The sequence below is a fragment of the Camelus dromedarius genome, chromosome 8 (assembly GCF_036321535.1).
Source record: "Camelus dromedarius isolate mCamDro1 chromosome 8, mCamDro1.pat, whole genome shotgun sequence".
Classification (NCBI taxonomy): Eukaryota; Metazoa; Chordata; class Mammalia; order Artiodactyla; family Camelidae; genus Camelus; species Camelus dromedarius.
The window spans coordinates 60,254,593-60,282,557 of record NC_087443.1 but is presented as its reverse complement, the minus strand read 5'-3'; the positions used below and the strand labels follow the sequence as shown (position 1 = coordinate 60,282,557).

Sequence of the window (27,965 nt, the reverse complement as noted above, 5' to 3'; positions counted from 1 at the left end):
TTCCATTGTATGAATGTACCACATTTTGTTTACCTTTTCACCTGTTGTTTAATATTTGGATTGTTTCCACATTTTGGCTGTTATGAATAATGCCACAAAAAATTGTATATGTATGTTTTATGTGGTCTTGTTTTCAATTTGGGGTATATACATATATATATATACATGGATATATACATATATACATACGTGTGTGTGTATATATATATACACACATATACACATACATCAGTGGAATTTGCTGGGTCGTATGGACTTTATGTTTTCCAATGCAAATGCATCTTTGTACATTCTCTACAGCAACATGTAAGGCTTCCAGTTTCTCTGCATCCTCGCAGTATCACTTGTTATTGTTAATGGATTAAAAATGGCTATAGGCATCCTAGTGTGTGTATAGTGGTAACTCATTGTGGTTTTGATTTGCATTACCCTTATAATTACTGATGTTGAACATCTTTTTATGTTCTTATTGGCTATTTGTATATCTTCTTTTGAGAAATACCTTTTTAGGTCCTTTGCCCATTTCTTAATTGAGTTGTCTTTATTGTTGAGTTGTATAAGTTCTTGATATATTGTAGATACTAAACCTTTGTCTGATATATGATCTTCAGATGTTTTTTCCTAGTCTTTGGGTTGTCTTTTCATCTTCTTGGTATTGTCATTTGAAGGACAAATGTTTTTTAGTACTGGTGAAGTCCAATTTACCTATGATTTTTGTTGCTTGTGCTTTTGATGTCATGTTTAAGAAATCATTGCTTAATCGAGGGGCACGAAGATTTACACCTTAATTTTCTTCTGAGAGTTTTATAGTTTTATATTTAGGTTTTGGATACATTTTGAGTTAATTTTTGTATATGGTTCAAGACTGGTGTTTAAGTTCATTCTTTTGTATGTGGATGTCTAGTTGTCCTAGCACTGTTTGTTGAAAAATGAGTATTCTTTCCACATTAAATTATCTTGATACTCTTGTCAAAAATCAGTTGGCCATAGATGTTTGTGTTTGTTTCTGGACTCTCAGTTGTATTCCACTGATCTTTTTGTCTGTCTTTATGTCAGTACTAACACAGTCTTAATTGCTGCAGCTTTTAAGTTTTGAAAACTAACTTTAAGTTTTGAAATTGTGATGTGAGTCCTCTAGTTAGTTTTTTCTTGCTTTTCAAGATTGTTTTGACTATTCTGGGGACCTCCTATATGCACAAGAATTTTAGAATCAGCTTGTCAATTTCTGTTAAAAAAGAAAAAAAAGCCAGCTGAGATTTCGGTAGGGATTGCATTCAATCTATATAACAATTTAAGGAGTATTGTCGTCTCAGCAGTATCAAGTGTCCTGGTTGATGTATATGGGATGTCTTTACATTTATTTAAATCTTCTTTACTTTCAACAGTTTTTGTGGTTATTGGTATATAGGCCTTACACTTCTTTTGTTAAATTTATTTCTAATTATTTTAGAATCTGATGCTATATTAAATGGAATTGTTTTCTTAATTTTATTTTTGTATTGTTCATTGTTAGTTTATGGAAGTACAACTGGTTTTTACATACTGATCTTGTATTCTGCAACTTTGCTGAATTTATTAGCTCTAATAGTTTTGTGTGTGTTTGGATTCTTCACAGATTTCTAAATATAAGATCATGTCATCTACAAATAAGGATAGTTTTACTTTTTCTTTCCCAATTTGAAGACCTTTTTTCTTGCCTGATTGCCTTGGCTAGAATGTCTAGTACCATGCTGAATAGAACTTGTGAGAGTGGACATCCTTTTCTTTTACCTCACCTTAGGAAGAAAGCTTTCAGTCTTTCATCATTAAGTATGATGATAGCCCATCTCTGACTATGACTACCATAGATCAAAGAAGGAGAGTATAATACAATTATTGATCTCAAATTTTAATCTCTTAATTATTTTTTGAAAAGTGTTTAGAATTATTTAAATAATATACAAGTAAATTCTTACTGTACAATATTCAGGAATACAGAAATATATAGAGTAAATGTGAAAGTTCCTCTTCATTTACCCTTTCACTCCCACTTCTCTTTCTCATAGGTAAACATTGTCAGTACTTTGGAGATCATCCTTCTAGTCCTCTTTTAGTACATTTAAACACACAAGCACACAAGTGCACTTTATTTTTTAAATTTTCTAAATGGAGGTACTGGGGATTGAACCCAGGACCTCATACATGTTAGCCATGTGCTCTACCACAGAGCTATACCCCCATATGTGCACTTTTAATACAAACCTAATTTTTCTGGATTCTGGACTTTTTTCTTCCTGATAATGCTAGTCCAGCCTCCCTGCCCTTCATCCTTGTCCTCTTCAGATCTATTTTGTGAATCATGTTTATCACAAAACCTTCAGTGGCATCGCGTCCAGCCTGCTTTAGGATAAATTCTAAGCCCAGTAACATAGCATTTAAGGCCCTGTAAGGACTGATCCTTTCCTTTCCACTTTCATCTTAAGCAGCTCCCTTCCTCAAACTGTGTGTTCCATCAATTCTAAACACCATCTAGGTTTTTTCCACACATCATGATATCTGTGTCACTCTGCTTTTCATTTATAGTTTCTCTTCAGTTGGAATATTCTGTACCCCTTCTTTTCCTCTTAGCCTGATTAACACCTGCTAATCCTTTTATTGTGGTGGTTAGGAGCCTGAGCCTTGAGTTAGTTAGCATTTTGGATTATTCCATATAATTTCTTTAGAATCATGATATTTAACTGCTATAAACTTTGTTTTGTCATCTATGAAATTGGAATAATTTCTACCTCACAGAGTTATTTGAGGATTAAATGTGCTAATAAATGTATAAAGTGCTTAGCATAGTGTCAGTTTAAGAACAATGTGGGCATCCTGTCCTTCACTAAGATTCAGCCAGGAGAATACAGATACACCTCTGTTGTGCATATCTCTAATACTGCAGCTAAACATGACTTTTTTAACTGGGAGTAGGCCTCCTCCAGTAGACTCTGAACTCCTTAAAATCAGGGACTGTCGCGTTTGTCTTTGTATTACTGGTACCAGGCACGGGCATGTAGAGAGTCAGTAAGTACTTCTTGAATATGTGAACAGAGTTTGAAAGCGCTAATCATCTTTAGATGGTGCAGTCTCCTTCGGCATAGGAAGCTCATATAAGTGTGTATACCCTCTGTTCAAGTGAGTTGTTTTCCTTTCTCTTTATAAGTAGTAAAGTCTTAAAATAGTAATTACATTTATTTCCACCACACTGAGCTGTGATGCCACAAGCTGAAAATCCAAGGAAGCCATGGGAAATTGGCGCTCTTAAGGATTAGATCATTTTCCATATTTAGTTTGTATTCTTGTGTTTATGGCATTTGGTTTGAGGATAGTGAAAGTCCTTCATAGTCAGGTATAATTGAGAATTGGATTTTTAAAAGGTGTTTCTCAAGAGGTATTTTGTCAAGGTAATGCTTGACATTCCAGTTGCTTTTCCGGAACCCCAACCCTCCAAGTTACAATAGTTCTTTGAGTGCTTACGAATGACAGACAACAGCCCTACCAGATGTTATCTGTCTTCTGTAGATAAAAAGCTCAGGCTTAGGTTAATCAATTTATTCAAGGCCCCAAAGCCAGAAAGTGGAGAAGTGGGATTTAAACCTAGTTGCGCCGGTGCTCGTTCTCCTTCCATACTGCTTTTCTAAATAAACTGAAAATTATTTTAGTTTGAATTTGTAGTATTTAGTAGTGCTTTTAGTTACTTGATGACTGTTTAAACATTTTAGTAACTCATAGAAACCGTTATGGTAGGTAATTTAGGTAATATTTAAAGAAAAAAATTTTTAATTAAAATTTTAACTCATGTAGTATTTCTTTCAGGTATATATATTTTATCTTTAATTTGAATCACCCCTGGGAGGATTTATTTGTCATCTCAGTGTTCTTAGACTTTAGCATACTTGTTTATTTCCTCCCCTGTTGCATAATCCCTATGCATTACATTGGTCAGGAGGCAGGAATGTTGCAGATGTTTTTCTTTCAAACTTCAATTTGCTCTGAGATTTGGGATTAACCTTTAGAATGTTCTGGGTTTATCGCCCATATGCCAGAGATCTGTGGATTTCTTTTTACATGAGCTGAAATTTTCAGGCAATTGAGTGAACTGTTTGTGAACACAGATGCTTTCCTTAAAAGCAGTTAATGATCAGAAAAAAGACCTCAGTGTGGAAATACTTTAGGTTCTTCATTTAATATGACTGGCACATAAATATTTCCTTCTCTTATAGTTCACATTGCTCATTTTCTAAGGAAGGAAATAACTAAACTGATAATTAAAACATAGTGTTTTTTTTATCCTGTTGATTTTTTTTTTCCTCCCAGAGCAAACTAAACATGATTTGGACTGACTAGGACCGCTCCATTCTGTGAAACTCACATTGTTTGCGTACTGTTGGCGGGCCTCATTAGGGGGTAAATTTGCTTTTTCTGTGTGTTTGCCAGTAACGATTCCTGTCTCTTACGGGAACTTGCCATTTGGATTGTCTCCTTCCTAAACTGGCTAGTCTTAAACAGTTCAGACTATTAGTTATTTTTCCTGCTCTCCAATTTTTTCTGTTATCTTAGGTTTTTCAAGTATTTAAAGCTGAGAATATTGGTCTCTGAGATATTGCTTGGTTAGGGTTCGGCATTGTGCCTGAATTTGTTGGGCCTCTCAGGGCCTGAGTTCTCTGTGCTTTAACAAATGAGCTACAGTTCTCAAGAGATCAGTGAAGCTTGTTTGTTGATCCTGTATTCTCTTCCAGAGGAAGTAGATCTTTGAGAATGTCTAAGGAAGGGTAAGTGAGTTTATTATTCTTTTCTCCTCATTTTTCTCAGTGAAGAGGTGTTATAGTCATCTGAGTGAATTAGAAGATTAATAAGCAGTGCTACTAGTCTGAAAGTAGAGATAGAGGGAGAGATTGAAAGAAATTCAGCTGAAAGCTTACATTGTTAGTGTTTCACATGTAATCTACTGTAAAGTTACTGTTGCTATTTTGAAAGACCACATTGAGAATGGGTAATCTTAATAGGAATTTAGTGAGATATAAGCACCCTGTGGTAAACTCATTTTGTTTTTCAACAGAAAGTGTTTAAGATTGGAAGAAGCAAACAGTGGTGTTTTACCAAAGAATTTTACATAGAATAAATGAAGTTTAAAAATTTAAATGCATTTTAAAATAATTTGTACCTTTAGAAAATGATATGAAGATTGAAAAGCATCCTGTGTTTTTGTTTCTTTCTGGACAGTATAGACAAAAAAATAATTTCAAGTAGAATCCCCTATTCCTCTTTATTTTGCAGTGTAAAATAGTTCTCTGTTAGTTTTTTGTTGTTTATATTATTTTCTCTTATGCTTCAGAGTCTGAATTGTTACTGATACTCTTTTTGTGACCACTGTAATAGGTGACAAGTAAGTTTATAGCTGCATACTGTTAATTATCTCATTTCTAGTTTTCAAGCATAACTAGACCTGGTTGAGAGAGACAGTCCCTTTGATCAAACAGAACATAGATCTCAAAAAAAAGTCTTTAAAAATAAGTACAATTTAAAATTTTATTTTAATTTGAAAGCTCTTAATTCTTTTCCTAAATTTTTCTAGTAGAAATTTTGAATTAGTTTCAGAGCCTCACATGATTTATTTTTATCTAATCATGTGTTGACTATGAGCAAAATAAAATTGGCCCACTTTACTGCTATTTTAAAACCTCATTATTGAGTAAAGAGAATAACCATGTGTATAAGTAATTCTGTATTATTTTTAGATCTCTCATGACATCACTAGAATTTTGAGGTTTCTTTAAATGCGAAAATTATGAGAGGACTGCCTCTTCAGGTTTGTAAGTTTTTCTTTCCTTCCAGCACTGGCGACAAATTTACAGTTTTTGTTAAACAATTTTTATGATGAAGATTATCTCAGATGCTGGTAATAGTTGTCAGTCTTGTACAAGTGGTTGTTTATGAAGCTCGTTTATAGATTTAAGAACTATACTTCTAGATGCAGTCTGAATTCTTGGGAAGTAATTAGTACTACCTTTCTCCCTATGGTAAAGCATATGTTAGAATTGGTTAGTTAAAAAGATCTCTGTATAAGTTAGCACTCTAAGACCTGAGGTATTCTTTTAGATTCCTTTCGAGGGGTCCCTGGGGGGAATTCCTATACTGTCTGAGTAGGTAATGAACAAGTGCATTTGAAATGCATGAATCCTATAAGTGAAGTTTATTTTATTAGCTTTTATTCTCATTTGCTATCTCTAGAGACAAATGGATAAACTTCTACTTTGGGATGAAAAGAATTCTTATATTCACAATTTTTAAATGTATGATGTTTTGATACCTATAAAATATTTCCCTAATAGTAATAGGAAAGGATTGTTAAGAGTTAAATCATCAAAAATTATACTTGAGTGTTGTTACAAACCTGTGGTAATTGAGACGTGTGGTATTAGTGTAAGGATAGACATATGTAGATGATGAAACCTAGTAGAGAGTTTGTGGACCCACACATAAATAGTCAATTGATTTTCAGCAGTGAAGCCATGGTAATTCAATGGCAAAAGGTTAGTCTTTTTAACAGATGTGCTGAAACAACTGAACATTCATATAGAAAAAAAAAATGAACCTCGACCTTTGCCTTAAACTTATATTTAAAAAAAAAAAACACAAAAAAGAATCGTAGACCTAAATATAAAAGTTAAAAATAAAGTGTAGTTGAAAATCTTTCTGACCTTGAATTAGGTAAAGATTTCTTAGATAAAACACATTAAAAACATGAAAGACAAAATTGACAAATTGGGCTTCATCAGAATTTTTTTTAAAATCCTCTACTTTTTGAAAGACAGCATTAAGAAAATGAAAAGGCAAGCCACAGACTGGGAGAAAATATTCTCTCTGTATATGTATCTGATAAAGTACTTATATCCAAAATATATGAAGAATTCTTTATAACACAATAATACAAACAACCCAGTTTAAAAATGATTCTTCACACAAAAAAGACATGGCCAATAAGACAAAAAGATATGCTACATCATTAGTCATTAGGGAAATACAAATTAAAACCACAATGAGATAGCACTGCTACCCACTAGAATGACTAAAATTAAAAACACTGACAGTGTGGAGCAACTGGAGCTCTCATGTTGCTGATGAGAGTGCAAAATTAAAAAAAAATTGGGCAGTGTCTTTTAAAGTTAAACTTACACTTACTAAATGAACTAGTAAATGAACTCCACTATTAGGTATTTACTCCAAGAGAAATGAAAGCATATACCCACACAGATTTGTATGTGACTGTTCATAGCAGCATTATTTATATATAATAGCGAAAAACTGGGAACAACTCAATATCCATAAGTGAATGGATAAACAAATTGTGGTATATCCATAAAATGGAATACTACTCAGGAATAAAAGAACAAGTTTTTGATACATATACAACATGAATGAATCTGTAAAGTATTGTGCTGAGAAAAAGAAGCCAGATGCAAACTACATGATGTTTGATTCCATTTGTATGAAAACTGTAGTGACTGAAAGCATAGATCAATGGTAGCTTGGGGCCAAAGGTTGGCCAGGGTATTGCAAAAGGACATGAAAGAATATGTTGTGGTAGTTGTTACATGAGTGTGTACAATTGCCAAAACTCACTGAACTTTACACTTAAAGTGGGTGAATTTTATTTTAAGTAAATTATACCTCAGTAAATTTGGTGGGGGATGAGACTTGAGAAGCTCCCCAACTTGCTTATTTAAAATTTTGTAAATAAAAAAGTTATTGTTTATGCATTTTCAAGGGAATATATTTGGGAAGATACAGGTGCTCTAGGATGTGTAATGCAGGAAAAAATGCATTCTCCTTTTAGTGTCATTGTCATGATTGAACCCTAATCCTCTAGAGCTGTTAGAATGCCTTTTATTACCAGAGCTGATGTTTTTTAGGTTAGAGGTCAAAATCAACTTTATCATTTGCTTTTATTTTAAATTCTAGATTTTGACCTCTCTTTTCCATTATAGGCACAGTCAGTACACTTGTTAATTTGGCCTATCTATAACATGGGTAGTATTTTCTTCTCTAATTTTTATCCCACAGAATTCAACCTTAATATGTTGCTACATTTTGTAAATTATCATGTATACATTGGCCTTTACTTTTAAAAATTGGGGCAAAATAGTAAAAAGGAATTGAAGGGAAAATAGGAAAAAAAAAAAAGATAGGGAAAACCTATGTTTAAACTGAGGCTTTAGAACAGTAGGTTTATTTTCAGAAGTACTAATATTGTTTCTGGTTTTTCCCTTAATTAATGTATTCTTCATTTGTTAGTCCTCTTTTTTATTCCCCACCATCCTTGCTCTCATTACTGCAATTTCTTCACTTGAGAATGAAGGTGAAAGGAATTTTAATCTCTTCTTAAAGAGAATCTCCTTAAAATATGCTCTGAAATCTTTGGTGGAAAGACAGCATGATCACTACTGTTAGTCTTTTATTACTTTCAAGATACACATTTTTTCACATTTAGACATCTCTGAACTTGGTCTGTATCTATCAATCTACCACCTAGAATAAAGTTGAGTTCTTCTAGAGAGGACATCATTTCTTTGAGTCACCTAGGGGCAGTATTAACCACTTTAGTAGTGTAACTTCAGACCACAAACCTACCTGACTTGGTTGTTCAGATTCTCAGGGGGAGATTTTTCCCCTTTCCCAGACTCAGTGTCAAGGCTGAGATGTACGAATTTCTTTGTGTGTTCTTTCCGTGTGCAGATTTATTTCTCTTTTTCCCTTGTATTATGGGTATAGGCCTTTGATAATCCTAGCTTTATGAGGCTCTGACTTTTCTTGTGCATCTCCTCCCCCTTTCCTTAGTAGCATGTGATATGGGTGAGCTTTATGATTGATGGCATCTTGAATTTTAATTGTCTTTAATTTTGTTGTATGCATGCCTCCATATTCACTTCTTTTCACTAGAACTTTTTCATAAATTGAATATTTGAATGAGAAAAGTTAATATTTTAATTCATGTATTATTTTAGAAATGATAATATGCTTGTTCAGATTTTTAAAGCACAGGGAGCTGTTCTCCTGGCATAATCTGATAAACAAAAAGTATCCCACCTGAGGATATTCCTCAGAGAAAATAATCAGACAAATTAGTAAGAACTTATTGGCTAAAAATGTGTGAAAATAACAACTAATGCTATCAAATGACTCTTCCTTTTATGATCTAGTCCAAAATTTCTTGTTGTGTCTACAAATCCATGGTATTTGAAGTTTCAATTTTTAAGAATCCATTTCATAAATTAGAAAGTTTTTACCTATTTTTTAGATTACTAGCATACTTTTACTGAAAAATGGAGACATGTAGGCAGTCTGAGGTCTTGCCATTATGTTTTTTAAATAACATTATTGAGATACAGTTCACATACCGTTCAATTCTTCCTTTTAAAAGGTACAATTTGGGGGGAGACTGTATGTATAGCTCAGTGGTAGAGTATGTGCTTAGTGTGCACAAGGTCCTGGGTTGAATCCCCAATACCTCTATTAAAAATAAATAAAAACCTAATTATCCCCCCCAAACAAAACACCAAAAAAAAAAAAAGTGTAGAATTCATTGGTTTTAGTATATTTATAAGAGTTGTGCAACTGACAATACTATCTAATTTTAGAATATTTTTATTAGTCCCAAAAGAAACTCCCCAGTCCTTCTTCCCCACAGCCTCTGGCAACCACTAATTGCTATTAAGTTTTTAGTTTAAGTTTAATTTTTAGTTTGGTTAAATGTTGTGTCTGCTTTTTACAAGGCCCTATGCTAGTTGTTGGGAAGGCAATACATCTTGGTCTCAACGTTTATAGTAAAGAATAAGAGAACTAGCCACATATTTTATGTATATGATAAAATATAGTAGGTGCCAAATAAAGGATTTTGAATATTCATACTTCTTACATGGATCACAACTTTATAGAATTTTAGTTGTTAGTGAAATCTCTTTCATTAATTGAAAAACTAATCTGAGACCCAGAGGCATCACTGTTACATAGTTCTTTGGCACAGCCGAAATAGTTTCTTAAAGAAATCATTTGAGATTACTGGGTCCTGAGAAATAAGAGAGATAATTAAGCAGGACATTTCAGGTATAGGGGACAGTATAAACAAAGCCTCAGGGCACCTTTAGGAAATAACAAGTAGTTCATTTTATTTATTAGAGTAAAAAGTGCATGATGTGGAGAAATATGAAATAAAACTGATTTTGGAAAGATGGTGAAAGACTTTGAACTCCTTCAAGACACACAAATTTGTAATACATTTATTTGGGTAGGTAGTGAGGGATATCTAAGGTTATTAAGCAGGAGAGAAAAATGATTAGAAATAGGGATTAGGACAGTGCTCATCTATGTTGGAGAACTAGTTTTTTTTTTTTAATTGCTTTGTTTCAAATTGATACACTTACAAAATATAATAAAAATGAATTACTAGAAAAATGAAGAGACGTAAAATGTAAATCTACATTTTTTATGATGTTAAACAAACAAAATTTTTTTGTCAAATTGCTATAAAATTTTCTAACTATTTGCAATTTCTGTATATTTCATATCATGAATTAGTAACAACTATTCCCAAACCAGCACTGGGCTGTGGACCGCACTTTGAGTAGCACTACTTTAAAGCAACTAATCTGACATTAGTGTGCAGGCAGAGCAGTTGAGAGATGGTTGCTGAAGAATTAATGAGAACCTAGGTAAGTTGTTAGCAGTGTGAAGATCTGGATCAGAGACATTTGGAAATTTAAAGGAAGGCAAATAAGATGATGTAGATTTGAGGGAAAGGAAAGAAATGAAAGATATTAACTAGATTTTAGGCTTGAGGGGAAGAGAGTGCCAATAGAAGAAATAGAAACTAGCTTGAGGAGAAAGATACTAAATTAGGTTATCAACAAAAATCCACATTATCACATTTTTCTATTAAGTAAACACACAATACATCATTTGGTTGATAATCTAAATTTGCACTCTCAAAAAAAGCACATGTAACTTTTTCTTTTCTTTGATTGTAACAAACTTAAGAGTCTATAATTACACAAACCCATAACCAAAACATGTCCAAGAAGATTTTAAACTTGTATCCTTGATCTCATTTGTTGTTGCAGTAACTGCTGTTGGGCCTTTGGCCAGGAAATTGTGACTCCTAGGCAGGGGGAGGAGCTAGGGATAAAGTTCACCATTGCCAAAGAAATTCTATTCCAAATGAATTTGTGTGGAGCAACAGTGATATCCAATGACAAGTTAAATTAGACACAGAGGTGTTTTCTCCAACACTGTCTCAGAAGATACATGCTGTTGAGGGGCCTAGTTCAGACTAAAACAGTCTTTCTGAAGTTAGGTTAAAGTCACACACAAAAAGTTATACTAGGGACTTGAAGAAGATTTTTGTTATGTGACTTCAAGAACTAGTTGACTCAGATAGTTTCACACTTTGCAGAACGGCAACCAGTGACAGATGAGGTAATGCTGCTTTGAATTATGAGTTGAATCTCAAAACCATTAAGAGTTTGCTATTTACAAAATTCCAAATTTAGTAAATTGCATGTTCATGTTCCTTAAGTGTGAGAATATTATATCCCTATTCTTGGAGCTCATTGTATTAATAGTCTTATTTCTTTTGATTAATATCTGTATTTATTTTGATAGCATTTCTTCAAGTTTCATGCCTTACTACAGTGGGATATAATTGTAAAAGCTGTTACATTTGTCTTTCTGTTGAAGTCTGTGCCTGATTTTTTAGTGTTCCTTGATTTGTCTCCTAAAGATTGTCTCTTGTTTTTAATGCTCAGATCTGTATCTTGCAAATGACTTAGCATATAGGAATTTCTGGCTGACAATTGTGTTTTGAGATTAGGTGCTTAATTAGTTCAGTCATGCTTTCTAGGTTGGCGACTTTGTGCTTTATTTAAAACAAGCTATAGAGGTAGAGTATGTTCCACTGGTTAATAATTTAGAAAAGTGACACAAGTTAACTGGCATTGACAAAGATACAGTGAAGGTCCTGGGACCAAAAGAAATTTTTGGATTCCCTGAGGAGATATGATCTTTTTGTTTTAAATGTCTGATGAAACAGTGAGCCAGGCTTTTAATTGATATAGTACCTAATACTTTCTTTTGTTGTAACAGTAAAGAATAGTCATTAGTTTGAGGCCAAGAAATTAGTTTCTCTTTAAGACTGTATTCTGGAGACATCGTATTTCTGGCTCAAGGCTGCCTCTCTGCTGAAGTCAGTGCATACTTTCAGCATTTGGATGTTTATTATCTTGTAAGTCTTAGCATGTACATTACTGCAGTTCTCTAAAATGCAGCTGTTCCATTTCGTCATCATAGCTTTGCTTATGCACTTTAGATATTCACACATGAATTAGATTTAATTCCGTATTGCCCCCTTCTCCCATGTTTTGTAGCATAAATTAGGGAAAGAAAAGGAGAGATGAGAATATATGTGAGGTTTCTTTTTGTTTCATAATGAATTAGACAGGGAGACAAGAGTAATTGTTTCTCTTTTAAGTTGAGGGATTCCTTCTGTGAGTAGGGGTACCTATTTTAAATGAAAATGAAAAGATAAAGGGTATTTGATTTCATAGGAAAATGTCCTTTTTTCTAATTCTAGACATCTAGAAAGTCTTTAATAGTTTTGGCTACTTCCTAAAAGACAGCTTCTAGAATATATGTCAGAAATGGTACCTGCTTTGTAATAATAAGCATTCGACAAATATTTTGATTGAATAAAGTGACTAGTCAAAGAGGAAAGCATGTGATTTGATGGATATTTAGCAGCAGTTATTTTCGCAGAAACAATAGATTTTCTTATTCCTGAAATATGTCGTTCCCAGAGTTTGTATGGATGATACCCAAGGTGCATTAAAATCTCTATATCCTTAAAAACATAAGGAGTACAGGCTTAACCTCTCTTCTGGATGAGAAAGCAGAGGGTAAACTCTCTAGCTGGGTCTGTTGATAGTTTCTTTCTCCATTTAGCAGTGATTGATAAGAGCAAAGTATCTTTTTCCCTGTGATTTTAGCTGTGCCTGAAACCAGCTCGCATCATTCTTCTATCAGAATCAAAGCTGTTTCTTTTATTATGTGGTCCCATATATATCTCTCCTGGATTGTATCATAGAAAGAAAATCTTCCCAGTCTGTTCCTGCCTGAATTCCCATAGAATATTTTAGGCATGTCAGCTGTTTGGGCTCTGATCAAGGATTTGATCCAGTTGGCCCCCTAGCCTGAATTCAGAGTGTGTTTGAAAAGCCTAAGCTTCAGTGGTAACATTTGGTTTCCAGAGTTAAAACCATTACTAACTAATGTATATGTAAAATAGATAAACAACAAGTTCATACTCTGTAGCACAGGGAGCTATATTCAATATCTTGTAGTAACTTAGGGTGAAAAAGAATATGAAAATGAATATATGTATGTTCATGTATAGCTGACAGCATTATGTTGTATACCAGAAATTGACACAACATTGTAAACTGACTATACTTCAGTGAAAATATATATACAGAGTTAAAACCATTACTTGATGTCTTTTCCCTCTCTTGTGCCTTCATAAGGATTTATATAAATGGGAAAAGGTGATAGTAAAGTAGATGCTCTTATCAGTAAAAATAGAGTGAAGTTGATGAAGTGGTAGAAGGGTCATGGTGATATGTTTGGAGTTGTGGGGTATTTTAAAAAATTTTGGGTGGATGTCATTTATCCTCTAGTTCTTTGTATCTTTCAGCCATCCACTATTCTTCCCCAACCCTCCCCCCCATCCATTATTAACCCAATCAAAGTAAATGTTGATTTTCCAGAAGACTAGGTTTTTTTAGGGAAAGAAAGTATAAATATTTTATATAATTTCTCTCTCAGGACCTAAGAGTTTTATTCAGCTAATCTAGTCTGCATAGCACACTATGAGACAAGTAATGATTTTCATGTTTTTCTGAAGATGACAGTTCTAATGCAAGGGCCTATTGATTTTAAGTCCCCAGCTAAAGTATTTTTAAGCAAATATTTGATTATTTGTCTGTTTAAAATTGGTGCATACATTCTGAGATGAGAGGGATGAAGAGTTTAAAAAAAATCATTGCCTAGATTAATGGTTTCTAAACTCTTAAGTTAAAATATGGAATAGTCATCCCTGTGTGTGCTTATTTATAAATTATACTACTATTCTTACTTGTGCATAATAGAAAATGTACACAAATTAGACATTTTTAAATGATGAAATAAGTATCAGTGTAAGATCTAATACTTTCTTCTGTATCCCAGTGGAGTCTTCTGTATCCCCAGGTGCAGTCACTCCTCTTTGGAGACTGCTGACGTAGATCATTAATGGGGGAAGCCCAGCTTAGACATCTTTATTTTTAACAAGTTTCCTGGGTGATTTTTGAAGCATTCTCATTTCTCAGAGTTACTTATGAAGTGAAGTCAAAGAAAAGGTTTGGTAATAAGAGGATGAACATTGGATAAAAGTAACCAAACCTGGGGAATCAGATGGAAAGGATATCCTTATTTTCAGAGATGATTAAGACTTACCTGCAAACAGCATCATGGTGATGATCCACCATACTATTATATGTTTAGTTTTCCGTGTGTCTTCATAGTCGTCATTCTGAAATTTGAATCTGATTATTTTATTTCATCAAAATCTGATCATTTGTTCTTGCCTGCAGGATAAAGTCCAAACTCTCTAATGTGGCGTACAGTCTTCATGATTTTGACCCTTGCTATCCTTCTTAGCTTCATAACCTTTTTTGCCTCTTTCCCTGTTCCTCTGGAAAAACCTCTGTTTGCAAAAACAAACAGAAAAGCAAAACTAAAGAAAACTTAGCTCCAGCCACAATAAATGTTTTATAGTTCACTACAAACCTTGTCTTTGCTTGGTTATTCTGTCTGGAATGTCTTTGTTGCTTTGTCCTAACTGGAAAACTTCTACTGATTAAGGTCAGCTCAAACATCTCTTCTGGTCTCTAAACAACTTGTGTTCCCTCCTCCATGTTATTTTATAGCATTTATTGAATTGTTATAATTATTTGCTTTTAAGTCTCTTCCCTGTTAGGCTGAATTACTCAAGGATAAAGATTGTATGTTAAAATGTAAGTTCTATGAGGGCACATACTTTTTTTTCTCTGCCATATCACAGTACCTGGCATATTGTAGGCATTTAGTAAGTATTTGTTGAGTGAATCTGTTTATATTTATGTCTTTAGTGTCTGGCATATGGTAGGCTTTAAATGAACCTCTGTTTATTAAGTAAATTACAAATGAATGAGTGAATGAATTATAAAATCTCAGAAATAAGCTTATTTTATGGGGTCAGACTTAGAAAAGAAGAGCTGATTTTCTGAAATCTTGAGTACATGGCATTGTTAAAACTAAGTCACAATAAGAAAATTCATGTATTTTCATATAATATTTGATGTTACTTATGGTATAAGAAGGACTTGAATTATTTTTATTTTGAATCTTGATATTTAAATGAGATTAGAAAGATAGACAAATAATTCCATTGAATTTAATTTTTTTGTTGTTATTTCAGTGTTAATATCATATTTACTCCTTTTTTTAGGGTGTTTGTGAACCGAAGTTTAGCCATGGAAAAAATTAAGTGTTTTGGTTTTGATATGGATTATACACTTGCTGGTGAGTAGCGCTTTCTGATTGCTTAAGAACTACTACTTTAGATAAAACACAGTAAGCCATTCAATAAACCCTTGTTCATTTAGTCATATGTCTAGCTGCCAGAAGCTCTTGTCTTCAGGCTGCTTCCACTGAGATTTGTGAATATTGAAATTATCAGATATCCTTGAGATTTAGATTGTACAGATAGGTAGAACAAGTGCTAAATTACTTTTGAGACCCTGGTAAGAAATGAAATGATGAAATTATACCTTAATGTGTATATTTGGGCTTTTTTGGCTTTTACTTTATTAAACTGTTCTTCAAAGATAGAATTTTGTGTCTACCACAGGTAAACTTTTTTCAGTTAAAAATCTTAATGTTATTCTTAAGACAAATGGAAAATGTGTTCATTTTCTATTGAAATGATTTCACACATACTATGTAGAGATTTTTTAAAAACTAGAGCTGTTAGCTTTGTTCATTGTCAGATGGACCTTAAACACCAGCACCGAGCTGTTTTTCCGTTCCTGTCTCTGAGATATATTTGAAATAATCAGTGTAGTAGCCAATAGTTGCAACATCTTTTCAGAACTTAAGTTTTTATTTAAATATTTACAGTCTGGAGAAAGTGTCATTTAAGAGGTAGTAGGAATGAAGGACTGAGTTGAGCACATGTGCATGTATAATGCACATATACATGGCTGTGACACTCAGAAAAGAATCTTTCAGAAATTTTCTCTAAAAAATACTATCTTTAAGTACACAAAACCTTAAAATGTATAGGTTCACTCATCTTCAGAAACCTTTTATATAATAGCATTAAAAATTGACTTCCATTTCAAATTAGACAAATTTCATTTGATGTTCAATTTAGGCCACAAATATAAATGAATAATAAATGTACAAAAATGAACACATGTAGTTATAGGTACTTGCTACATAGATGTGGGCATATTTACCAAACAAGTTATACATTAAAAACATACACTGACTTAATTTGAATTTCTCTTTCTTCCTTCCGTATTCTTTGTTATTTATTTAGTTTTCTGTTGCCTTAAAGGTGTTTTTGCAGCATTTAGATTCTTTTATATTTTACTAACTGGATGCAGACACTTTCAGGTATACTTGTCAGAAAGCAGGTGGAAGCACTGTACTTTCTCAGTGTAGATTGTGCTGTCCAAATTGGGAGAAAATCCTAGTCTCTCTCCTTTGTAGAATTCTAGCTCCCCAGGGAAAAGAATGGTGAGGTAGTTTGGCAGCTGAAAGGGATGTTATCTAAAGCAGAAATAGAAGTAAATGGGGTCAAAAAGTGACAGTCTTTTTTTCTTAGTTACTAAGACATCTCACTGTATTGAAATAACTCAATTCAGTATTTGTTGAAAACCTGTAATGTGCTTGGCACATTTTTTTTTTACTAAGCATTGAGATAACTATATCCCAGTGAATAATGTAAAAAAGAATTCTCTTGTTTCACAAAAAGGCCACTGAATCTTAGTTTCTAAATTTTAAAGCTAAATTATGATTTCTTTTTGTTTTTTATAATCCCATTTTATATTTTAATGCTTACTCTTAGTCTAGACACTAATATACTTCATTTATATATAAGTATAATAGTCATTATTAACATTTATTAAGTGTTTATTGTATGCCAAGCCCTATTTTAAGTGTTTTACTTAGGTTATTTCATTTAATATGTAGATTATCTCATTCACATCACTTACTTAATTTTTACAAAATCCCCATGTGGCAGATAGTACTATTACTGTTTTCCTTTTACAGATAATGCTAAGAGTTTTAGGACTTTGTCTAAAGACATTGGCTATGATATAGCTGAACTAAGATTCAATTGTAAGCACACATGTATATCTATGTTATATAATATATATGTATATAATGTTTAAGTTATCATTTTGAATAATGACAGTTTATAGTGAGGTTTAATTTCATACCATGCACCCCAAGAAACAAATCAAGACTTCAGCACTCCAAAGGACAAAGCTCTTTAAAGTAGTCTTCTTGAGAGAGTATACATTATTTCAAGAAGTCTATGTTGGATGAAAAACATTGTTACTATCCTTGTGGTATTGCTTTCAGCTCATAAAAGCACATAGGAAAAGAAGTTTATTGACTTTATACTTGCACCTGTTTTCCAGAATGGTATTCATTAAATTTATCTGTGACTAACTTTTGATTATTTAAACAAACCAACCACACCCTTAAAGTGCTAAGGACTTTTCATCAGAAAAAGTGCCATGAAGTACAGAGACAAGACTAAAAGAAATGTTTTTTTTAAACCTTTGAGTATTTGGGATAAATATTCCTAAAATAAGTGTAATAGCTTCTGAGGGAAAGTTCTTGGAAAGGGCCTGTATTCTTCCTGAAGCCTTCTCTGAGACTACCTTCTCTGTAAAATCCTGACATATCATTCATCAGAGCACCTTGTATGTCAAGGCAGCTTTTGTTCACTTGCCTGTCTTCCTGTTGACCTGTGAGTTCCTCAAGGGTAAGGATTTCTTTTTCACATTTATATCCTATGTGTTGCCTAAACCTCACATATAGTAGGTGCCCAGCAAATATTTACTGAATGAACAGTTTGAGTGTATCAGCTTTAATATATCAGTTTAAAAGTTAATCATGGTACTTTAGTTTACCCAGTACAAAATGTACACTATCAGTGAAATACTTTTAAATATAAACTTATTTTTAAAATTTTAATAAACTTTATTGAAGAATAAGTTACATATTAATAAAACAGATGCATTTTAAGTATATAGATTGAGTTTGACAAAATGTATGCACCTGTCTAACCACCACCACAATATTTCCATCACTCCAAAAAGTTCCCTCATTCCCTTTTTGAAGTCGGGTTTTTCTTCTGCCCCACCCTCTGCCTCAGTGCTATTTGTCATTACAGATTAATTTTACTTTTTCCAGAACTTCATATAAATGGAGTCATACACTTAATGCACTCTTGTGTCTGGCTTCTTTTTCTCAGTGTATCGTTTTTGTAATTCATTCATGTTGTATCTGTCAGTAGGTAGTTCATTCTTTTTTTTTTACCTCCAACATTAAAAAAAATTTTTATTTTGAAATATTTTTAGACCTATGGAAAATCTGCAAAAGTAATAGTTTGCCTTTACTCTCTCCTAATGGTAACATCTTACTTGACCATGGTAGACTATAGTACAGTTATAAAAACTAAGAAATTAACATTAGTACAATACTATTAATTGAACTACAGACTTTATTCAGTTTTTACACTAAAGTCCTTTATTCCAATCCCAAGATCCAATCCAGAATCCCACAGTACATTTAGTTCCTATATTTCTTTTTTTAACTTCCTTTCTTTTTCTTTTTTATTTATTGAATTAGGTCAGTTTACAATGTTGTATCAATTAGTTGTTATATTTCTTTAGTGTCTTCTGTGACACTTCCTAAATATTTCATTGCTTTGACACCTTTGAAGAGTATTGGATAGGTAGGTATTTTTGTAGACTGTTCTACAATTTGGGTTTGTCTGATGTTTTTTCATGAATAGATTGAAGTATTTTTTATATTTGGGAAGAATACCATAGAAGTGATGTCCCCTTCTTAGAGCATGATATAAGGTGTACATAATGTTATTAGGTCTTATTACTAGTGATGTTAGCCAGTCAACATTATGAAACTCTCCTTTCTTTTTAAAATTTCCCCCTTTTCTGGAGAGGAGACCAAGTAGTAGTCCTTTGTTTGTATACTGCAATTTGTTTTCCCCTCAATTAGACCTGCTGAGTGCTCTGGTTTCCTATTTTTTTAAGGTGCCCTAATGTAGGTCCATTCTAGACTCCAGATTTTGTGTTCGTGCTCTTTATCTGAGAGTAATCTCCAGCCTTTTCGTGCTTATGTGGGACAGACAGATGGATCAGACTTGTAAGTGCATTCTCTAGGACAAATCAAGCCAAAAAACACCTTGAAAGTCAACCTAAGATTAGGTCCTTGGGCTTGTGAGAGAACAAAAAGGTTTTTAATCCAGTTATTCCTTCTCTGCAGAGTGAAGAGACCACTGTATACTCTTTGTGAATTTTGTTTATTTGGTTTTATTTGCGTAAGGGACTCCTAAAAATGTTATGCTGCCAAATTTGTTGTTACTAACAGTGGACAAAAGAATGAAAATAGAAAACAAAAGGAGAATTGAAGTTTTTAAGGTTTAGTGCTTGTTAATTTTTCAAGTTGTATTTGCAGAAACAGATGCTCTGGTTTCCATTACTCTTAGTATTCTGTTACTTAGTTTTATCATATTCTACCCAGAAATTTATTGCTGAGGTTACAAATGAGAAATTCTTTTCTGATTAAATGAGTGACATAATGTACTTATATCATCTCCTCATGGTTATAGATCACTTTCTGATAGACTGCTACTCTACAAAATGTGGTTTCTTTATCAAGCAAAATGTTAGTCGGTAGCTGCTAAGTGAGAGTAATCTGGGTATAAAAAAGTGATTTTTTAAAAAGCCAGGATAACCTTCTTTCTGTTTTGAAGGATAAGCCCCATACATTCTGACTTTGGACCCAGTCTTGCTTTTATCCTTACCTTAGATGCTAATGTGGTTGGAGGAAAAGGAGAAACCTCAGAGGATGATAGACCTAGGTTTGGATCCCAGCTCTACCTCTTGGCCACCAGCATGTTATTTAACCTCTCTGAGTCTCAGTTTCTTCATTTAATCCAAAAAGATGGGTAGGGCATGGGGATAAACTGTTGGTACAAGGTTTAAATGAGATGATGTATATAAAATGATTAATGCAGTGAAAGTAGTTTTCTTGCTCTGACTGGTGATACCAAAGTATTAATTACTATACAGAACTTGAGCTGTAAGAGAAATGCTGAGGAGAAAAATATCAATATTAAACTCATTTGCACTCCTGTATATTGTGGGAAAACCTGGAATGCTAGACAGATGGCTGTGGAATATTGAATCACTCTTTTGTTTTTTAATTTTCTAAGTATTGCGTATGATCATGAACTTAATAGAAAGTTAAAGTTTTCTGAGTAGATTTTTAATGACAAGATATTTGACATCAGATTCTCCATAGAAATTAAGCAGTGTTTCCGGTAAAGGGTTAATTTTTTTAACAGGATCATGCTGAAGAATAGATTTCTGAGACAAGGTCCTTATTTAAATTAAAATTTTTTACTTTATGACAGAAGTATCACTGATACGCTTCTAATAAGTGCAAGGGGAGTTATTTGCTTTTTTGATACAGTAAGACTTTTAAGTAGAAAAAAGAGGTTGACCTTTGCAGTTCCATGAAAGACTTAAATGTGCAGAAGTTCTATCGAGTTAACATCACAATTATATATGTAGAATTGTTATGTTTTCAGAAGTCCTTACCCCACGGGAGAGTAGAGCAGCATTTTTTGGGTGGGGAGAAGGTTTGTTAGTTTATTTATTACTTAATGCCCTTCACACATGTAGAGTGAGTGACTTTTACTTTAGGATTATGAAAATGTATTACTATTTCTTACTTGGTTCATTTAGGAAATCATCTTGATTTTTCTTTTTTTCAATTAAAAAGTCTGGTGGGGTTTTTTTGACCCTCTTGGGCTCAGAGATCCAAAAGAGATACATTCCAACATTTTACCAGCTCCTACACCTTTAGGTTTTGAGCCACTTCAATAAGTCCAACAGTAAGTTCCTTATTTCTGTTTCCATTTCAGAAGTAGTGGATGTATGGACAGTGTCTAATCTCTCCCATTTTTTTCTGAGGAATTATCAGGAGGAAGAGAAACATTTAATAAGCACATACTGTTATGAGCTAGAAAATGTACTTTGTGTATAGTATACTTTTTAATCCTCAGTGATCTGAAGTAAGGATTACTAGCTCCATTTTTCAAATAAGGCCACCATGTCAAGAGATAAAATGACTTGTACATAGCTTGTATATTGACTTAAGACTCAAAGCTAGAATTTAAACCCGGGTCAGTTTTTATTTCTCATGCTGCTCCCAGCTCTCACAGGTATAGAAATTATTTACCAACCTTTAGACAAGAACTCAGTAAAGAAAAAAGCTCATAGACATAAAAGATTATCCTTCATTTTCCCCAAAATGGGAATTCTTCCTAGGGCAGACTGCATCTTGTTCTTGCATTTGAATGTAATCCTCATCCTTAGAATACAGATACTATAGTCCCCTCTTACCCTCAGTTTCACTTTCCATGGTTTGATTTACCTACAGTCAACCATGGTCCAAAAATATAAATGGAAAATTCCAGAAATCAGTGATTCTTAAGTTTTTAATTGCATGCTGTTCTGAGCAGCATGATGAAATTTCACACCTTCCTGCTCCGTCCCACCCAGGGTATGAATCATCCTTTTGTCCAGTGTATCCTGTCTGTTAGTCACTTAGTAGCCCTCTCAGTTATTAGATTGACTGTCATGACACTGTACTGCTTGTTCAAGGAACCTTTGTTTTTTTAAAATAGTGGCTCCAAAGAGCAAGAGTAGCAATGCTGGCAATTCGTATATGCTGAAGAGAAGCCTAAAAGTGCTTCCTTTAAGTGAAAAAGTGAAAGTTCTCAACCTAATAAGAGAAGAAAACAATCATATGCTGAGGTTACTAAGATCTACGATAAGAACAGATCTTCTATTTGTGTAATTGTGAAGGAAACAGAAATTCTTGCTAGTTTTGCTGTTGCACCTCAAACTTCAAAAGTCATGGCCACTCGGTGTATGATGAGTGCTTAGTTAAGATGGAGAAGGCATTAAATTTGTATGGTAAGATATTTTGAGAGCCCACACATAACTTTATTATAGTATATTGTTTTAATTGTTCTGTTTTATTATAAGTTGTTATTGTTTATCTCTTACTGTGCCTAATTTATAAAGTAAACTATCATAGTTGTGTATGTATGGGAACAAACGTGGTGTATGTAAGGTTCGGTACTATCTGTGGTTTCAAGCATCCACTGACAAGGAGAGGAGACTACCGTAGTTTTACACAATTTTTCTTTTGTTTAAGTTTTAGAAACAACCTTAAGGGGATGAAGCCTTAAGAGTACAGTATAAATACTCTGTTCCAAGTATTGTTAGAATTCTAGAGGGCTTGAAAGTATACTTTGGACCCTTTCTTTTTGAATTTTTTTTGTCCTCCCCTTTCTAGGCCATGTCATTGGCCACCGGGGGTGAAATTTAATTATCCTAAACCTAAGCACTTTGCATCAACAAGCCTAAAGTGGGAAGGGAAGATAGAGTAAAGCTACTATATGAGTATCAGGGAAGAAATAAGAGAAACTAGTTCTTGCTATTGCTTAATCAGAGTTATCCTGCTACTAGCAGAGGCATCTCAGGACTTTTGATCTCTCATCCTATCCTCCCAGGTGTAGTAGGTGCACTCTGATCTTGTTTTATTGTTGTTGGAATTGACTCAACTCACTTGACATTTAAATGAACATTTTTTTGCATGCTGTATTTACTTGGACCAAAGTACAAGGCACTTAGATCATGTTTCTGTCAGTGACTATACATTCTTACCAAATTTATTGGCATTAGAGGCATTTAAAGGGATGAGGAAAAACAATCTAAAGTAAGAAGTATTACACAGTATTAGCATACTATCACTGAAGACATCTCAAACAAGGTAGAGTACCTTTTTTCTCCCTTTTAAAAATTGTGGTAAAACATACATAACATAAAGTTGACTACTTTCTCCATTTTTAAGCATATAATTGAGTGGCATTAAATACATCCACAATGTTGTGCAACCTTCACCTCTGTCCATTTCCAGAACTTTTTCATCATCCCAAACAGAAACTCTGTACCCATTAATCAATAACTTCCCGGTCCCTCGTCCCCTCAATCCCTATAACCTCTAATTTTCTGTCTCTGTGAATTTACCTATTCTAGATATTTTATATAAATGGCAGAATCATAGAATATTTGTCTTTTTATGTCTGGCTTATGTCTCTTAGCATGTTTTTTAATTTTATCCATGTTGTAGCATGTCTCAGAATTTCATACCTTTTTAAGGCTGAATAGTATTCCATTATATGTGTATACCACATTCTGTTTATCCATCATCTGTCAGTGGACACTGGCTGCCTTTTGGCAACTGTTAGTAATGCCACTGTGAACATTGATGTACACATATCTGCTGAGTCCTTGCTTTCAGTTATTCTGGGTCTATACCCTGGAATGGAATCCTGGATCATATGGTAATTTGATGCTTAATTTTTGGGGAACTGCCACACAGTTTTCCACAGTGGCTGCAACATTTTATATTCTCACCAGCAATGCAAGAGGTTCCAGTTTTTCCACATCCTTGCTAACCCTTGTTATTTGGGTTTTGTTGTTGTTGTTGTTGTTGTTTTGATAATAGTTATCCTAATAGGTGTGAGGTGGTATCTTACTGTAGTTTTGATTTACGTTTTTCTAATGGCTAGTGATGTTGATCATTTTTCATATTCTTATTAGCCATTTGTGTACCTTATTTGGAGAAATAATCTATTTAAAATCCTTTGTCCATTTTAAAATTTGCATTTTTTTTTTTAGGGGGAGATAATTAGGTTTGTTTGTTTATAATGGAGATACTGAGTATTGAACCCAGGACCTTGTGTGTGCTAAGCATGCGTTCTACCACAGAGCTACACCTTCCCTCCGTGCATCCTTTTTTATTAAAGTATAGTCAGTTTGCAGTGTTGTGTCAATTTCTGGTGTACAGCATAATGTTTCAGTCATACCTATACATATGTATCTTCATTTTCATATTCTTTTTCATTATAGGTTACTACAAGATACTGAATATAGTTCCCTGTGCTATTCAGTGTTGTTTATCTGTTTTATATATAGTAGTTAGTATCTGCAAATCTTGAACTCCCAGTTTATCTCTTCTCATCCCCTTTACCCCCTGGTAACCGTAAGTTTGTTCTCTATGTCTGTGAGTCTGTTTTGTAAATAAGCTTGTGTGCTTTTTTTTCTTTTTTTAAAAAAATTCCACATATAAGTCATATCATATGGTGTTTTTCTTTCTCTTTCTGGCTTACTTCACTTAGAATGACAGTCTCCAGGTCCATCCATGTTGCTGCAAGTGGCATTATTCTTTTTTATGGCTGAGTAGTATTCCACGTGTGTGTGTGTGTGTGTGTGTGTGTGTGTGTGTTTGTACACACCACATCTTTATCTGTTCATCTGTTGATGGACATATAAGTTATTTCCATGTCTTGGCTATTGTAAGTAGTGCTGCTACAAACATTGGGGTGCACTTGCAAGTTAAAATTTTCTCCAGATACATGCCCAGGAGTGGGATTACTGGGTCATATGGTAACTCAATTTCCAGTTTTTTAAGGAACCTCCATACTGCCTTCCATAGTGGCTGTACCATTTATATTCCCACTAACAGTGTAGGAGGGTTCTTTTTTCTCTACACCCTCTGCAGCATTTATTATTTGTAGACTTCTTAATGATGGCCATTCTGACTGGTGTGCAGTGAGACCTCACTCTAGTTTTTATTTGTGTTTCTCTAATAATTAGCAGTATTGAGCATCTCTTCTTGTGCCTGTTGGCCATCTGTATGGTTTTTTTTGGGAGGAATGCTGTTTAAATCTTCTGCACATTTTTGATTGGGTTGCCTTTTTTTTTTTTTTTTTTTTTGATAATTAAGCTGTATGAGCTGTTTGTATATTTTGGAAATTAGTCTCTTGTTGGTTGCATCATTTGCAAATATTTTCTCCCATTCTGTAGGTTGTCTTTTCATTTTGTTGATGGTATCCTTAGCTGTGCAAAAGCTTTTAAGTTTAATTAGGTCCCATTTGTTTATTTTTGCTTTTATTTCCATTACTGTAGGAGCTGGTTCCAAAAAATATTGCTGTGATTAATGTCAAAGAGTGTTCTGCCTGTTTTCCTCTGGGAGTTTTATAGTGTCTGGTCTTACATTCAGGTCTTTAATCCATTTTGAGTTTATTTTTGTGTATGATGTTAGAGAATGTTCAAATTTTATTCTTTTACATATCCAGCTTTCCCAGCACCACTTATTGAAGAGACTGTCTTTCTCCATTGTATATTTTTGCCTCCTTTATTGTAGACTAATTCACCATAAGTACATGGGTTTATTTCTAGCCTTTCTATCCTGTTCCATCAATCTATGTATCTGTTTTTGTGCCAGAACCATACTGTTTTCATTACTATAGCTTTGTAGTATAGTCTGAAGTCAGGGAGCATAATTCCTTCAGCTCTGTTCCACTTTCTCAAGATTGTTTTGGCTGTTTGGGGGTCTTTTGTGTTTCCATACAAATTTTAAATTTTTTTTGTTAAAACAGGGTCTCTTAAAGGAACACATTTCTTGAAAAGTATTTTGTACAAACCAAGGAAGATGACCTTCATCAGAAAGGCCAGAGAAATTCTCATTGTTCTAGGTCATGAGACAGTGGTCAGAGCATCCTTCTCACAACTTGGAAAATGTCGAACTTGGACATTACTCCACAATCCTCCAAACAGATGGTATGCAAGAGAATTTTGTGTTAGGGAATGAGCACCTCCAAGTCAGTGAAAGGTTTTAACCTGTGTATGTCCTCTGACTTATTCTTGAGGGATTTATCAGTTTGTGAATGGATTGAATTATAAATTGAAATTAAAGGAATGTAAAAATAGGTGTAGTTTGGTAAGTGAAATGCAGTCATTATCCTTAGTGATCTTTTTTCTATTTTTAATTTTATTTTTTAAAGTGTAGTTGATTTACAGTGTTAGTTTCAGGTGAGTGATTCAGTTATACATATACACGTATATACACATATATTTTCAGATTCTTTTCCATTATAGCTTATTACAAGAAATTGAATATAGTTCCCTGTGCTATACAAGTGATCTTTTTTTCTTAAAAGAACTTTTGAACTGGATTTTTTTGTTTCTTATTTTTCTGATATAGATTATGGGGATAAGCTGAGTGTTTGAACAGAGAAACTACAGTAACAGATAAAAAGGGGCCGGGGGGAGGGGAACGTGTGTCCAAAAAGAGATTTCCAAAAAAGAAAAAAAACAAAGGTTATGGTTCATAAAATTACCAATAAAAATAAATTGGAAAACACTCTCATAATACCAAGCAAAATAAAAATCTTATTGGAATATATTATGAGGACTCAACCCAAAAAGAACTGTGAAGGTGAAAAGTGATAATTTAATTCTAGAGTCCAGTCAGTGATGTGTATCAAGGATCCAGCTAGAGTAAGCTGTACTTGACAGGGCCTATGGTTTAATGAGTTTACATAGCTGGAAGTTTTGTTACCTATAAAGCAATAAAATTTACTTTTATGTAAATCCCCAAAAGAGATTTGAGGTAGCTTATAAAATTAAACACATATAAAATTGGTCAAAAGACTCATTTTTATAAAAGAAAGTCCATAAGAAAATATGCTTCAAATAGATATTATCCTTCATAAAGTCACCTTATTAGGGAAAACTTATTGCAGTTATCTTAGAATTCCTTAGAATTTTAGGAATTCTTTTGAAATTGTTTTCATAACCAGTTTATAAACCCACAAGAAAACCTGCTTCATTGCTTCAAGTAGTCACATTTGTTTTTTAACCCAGCTTGAATTCCTCTTTTTGTTGCTAGTTGTTCTGAATAACTGCCCCCCCCAACCCTTAATTAAATTCATCATCTTTTGATGAAAATATGCCACCAGGAAGGATATATTTCTAGAACAATGTGCTATAGACCCTGAAAATAGTTTTGAAAGAAGAATTTCAGATATGTTTTGAGTGATGATTTGCATTATTGGAATAAATGTATATTGCCTCGGGAGTGATTGTTTTGAGTGGGAGAGGCTCCTTTGGATGAGTAAGTTTTATTAAGTTTGCTTTTAAAAGATGTTACTGGGGTGGGGGAAAAAAAAGGCATTATTTTATGTCACAACTCATAATACAGTTTGTTTTCATTTCAGATTTTTGTTTGTTTCTGTTGTTTTGAGGTACCTGTCTTTTAGAGCAGGAGAACTTACTTTGGAATAAATTCAGTGATTCTTATATAAAGATATTTGTCTTCTTTATTATTTTGTTTCTATGACTGAACTACGCTTTTTTGAACTAAACTATTGTTGATGGCATTCCTAATTTAAAGTTTTTCTCGCATGTTTACACTGTTCAGTTTTCTTTGACCCAACATATCACCTTATGTGTTAACTCTGATTTCCTAAGAGTATTAATGCATGGTAACACTAAGCCAGTACTGTCATACGAAAAGATGAGTGCTTTTGGTAGAATTGATTTTCTCATCAAGACTGTAAAATTGATAACCTTAGTATAGTTAAAATATTTCTGAGCACTCCTTAATTTGGAAAGCTCTTATTATAACTT

The 27,965-nt window shown here is 33.5% G+C and overlaps 1 protein-coding gene across 2 annotated transcripts in view; it reads left to right on the top strand.

Annotated features, from left to right (window-relative positions):
• The window catches only part of NT5C2 (5'-nucleotidase, cytosolic II), a 78,852-nt gene that overhangs the window by 24,111 nt on the left and 26,776 nt on the right, over positions 1-27,965 (top strand). The window contains exons 1-2 of one of the 2 annotated variants that reach the window (XM_031461673.2): positions 15,593-15,666; positions 25,934-26,114. In XM_031461673.2, coding sequence (XP_031317533.1) covers positions 26,073-26,114 — 42 coding nt within the window. In that variant the 5' untranslated portion in view covers positions 15,593-15,666; positions 25,934-26,072. Of the gene's footprint in view, positions 1-15,592; positions 15,667-25,933; positions 26,115-27,965 lie in introns of those variants that run through there. The other variant, XM_031461672.2, reaches the window with a different exon arrangement.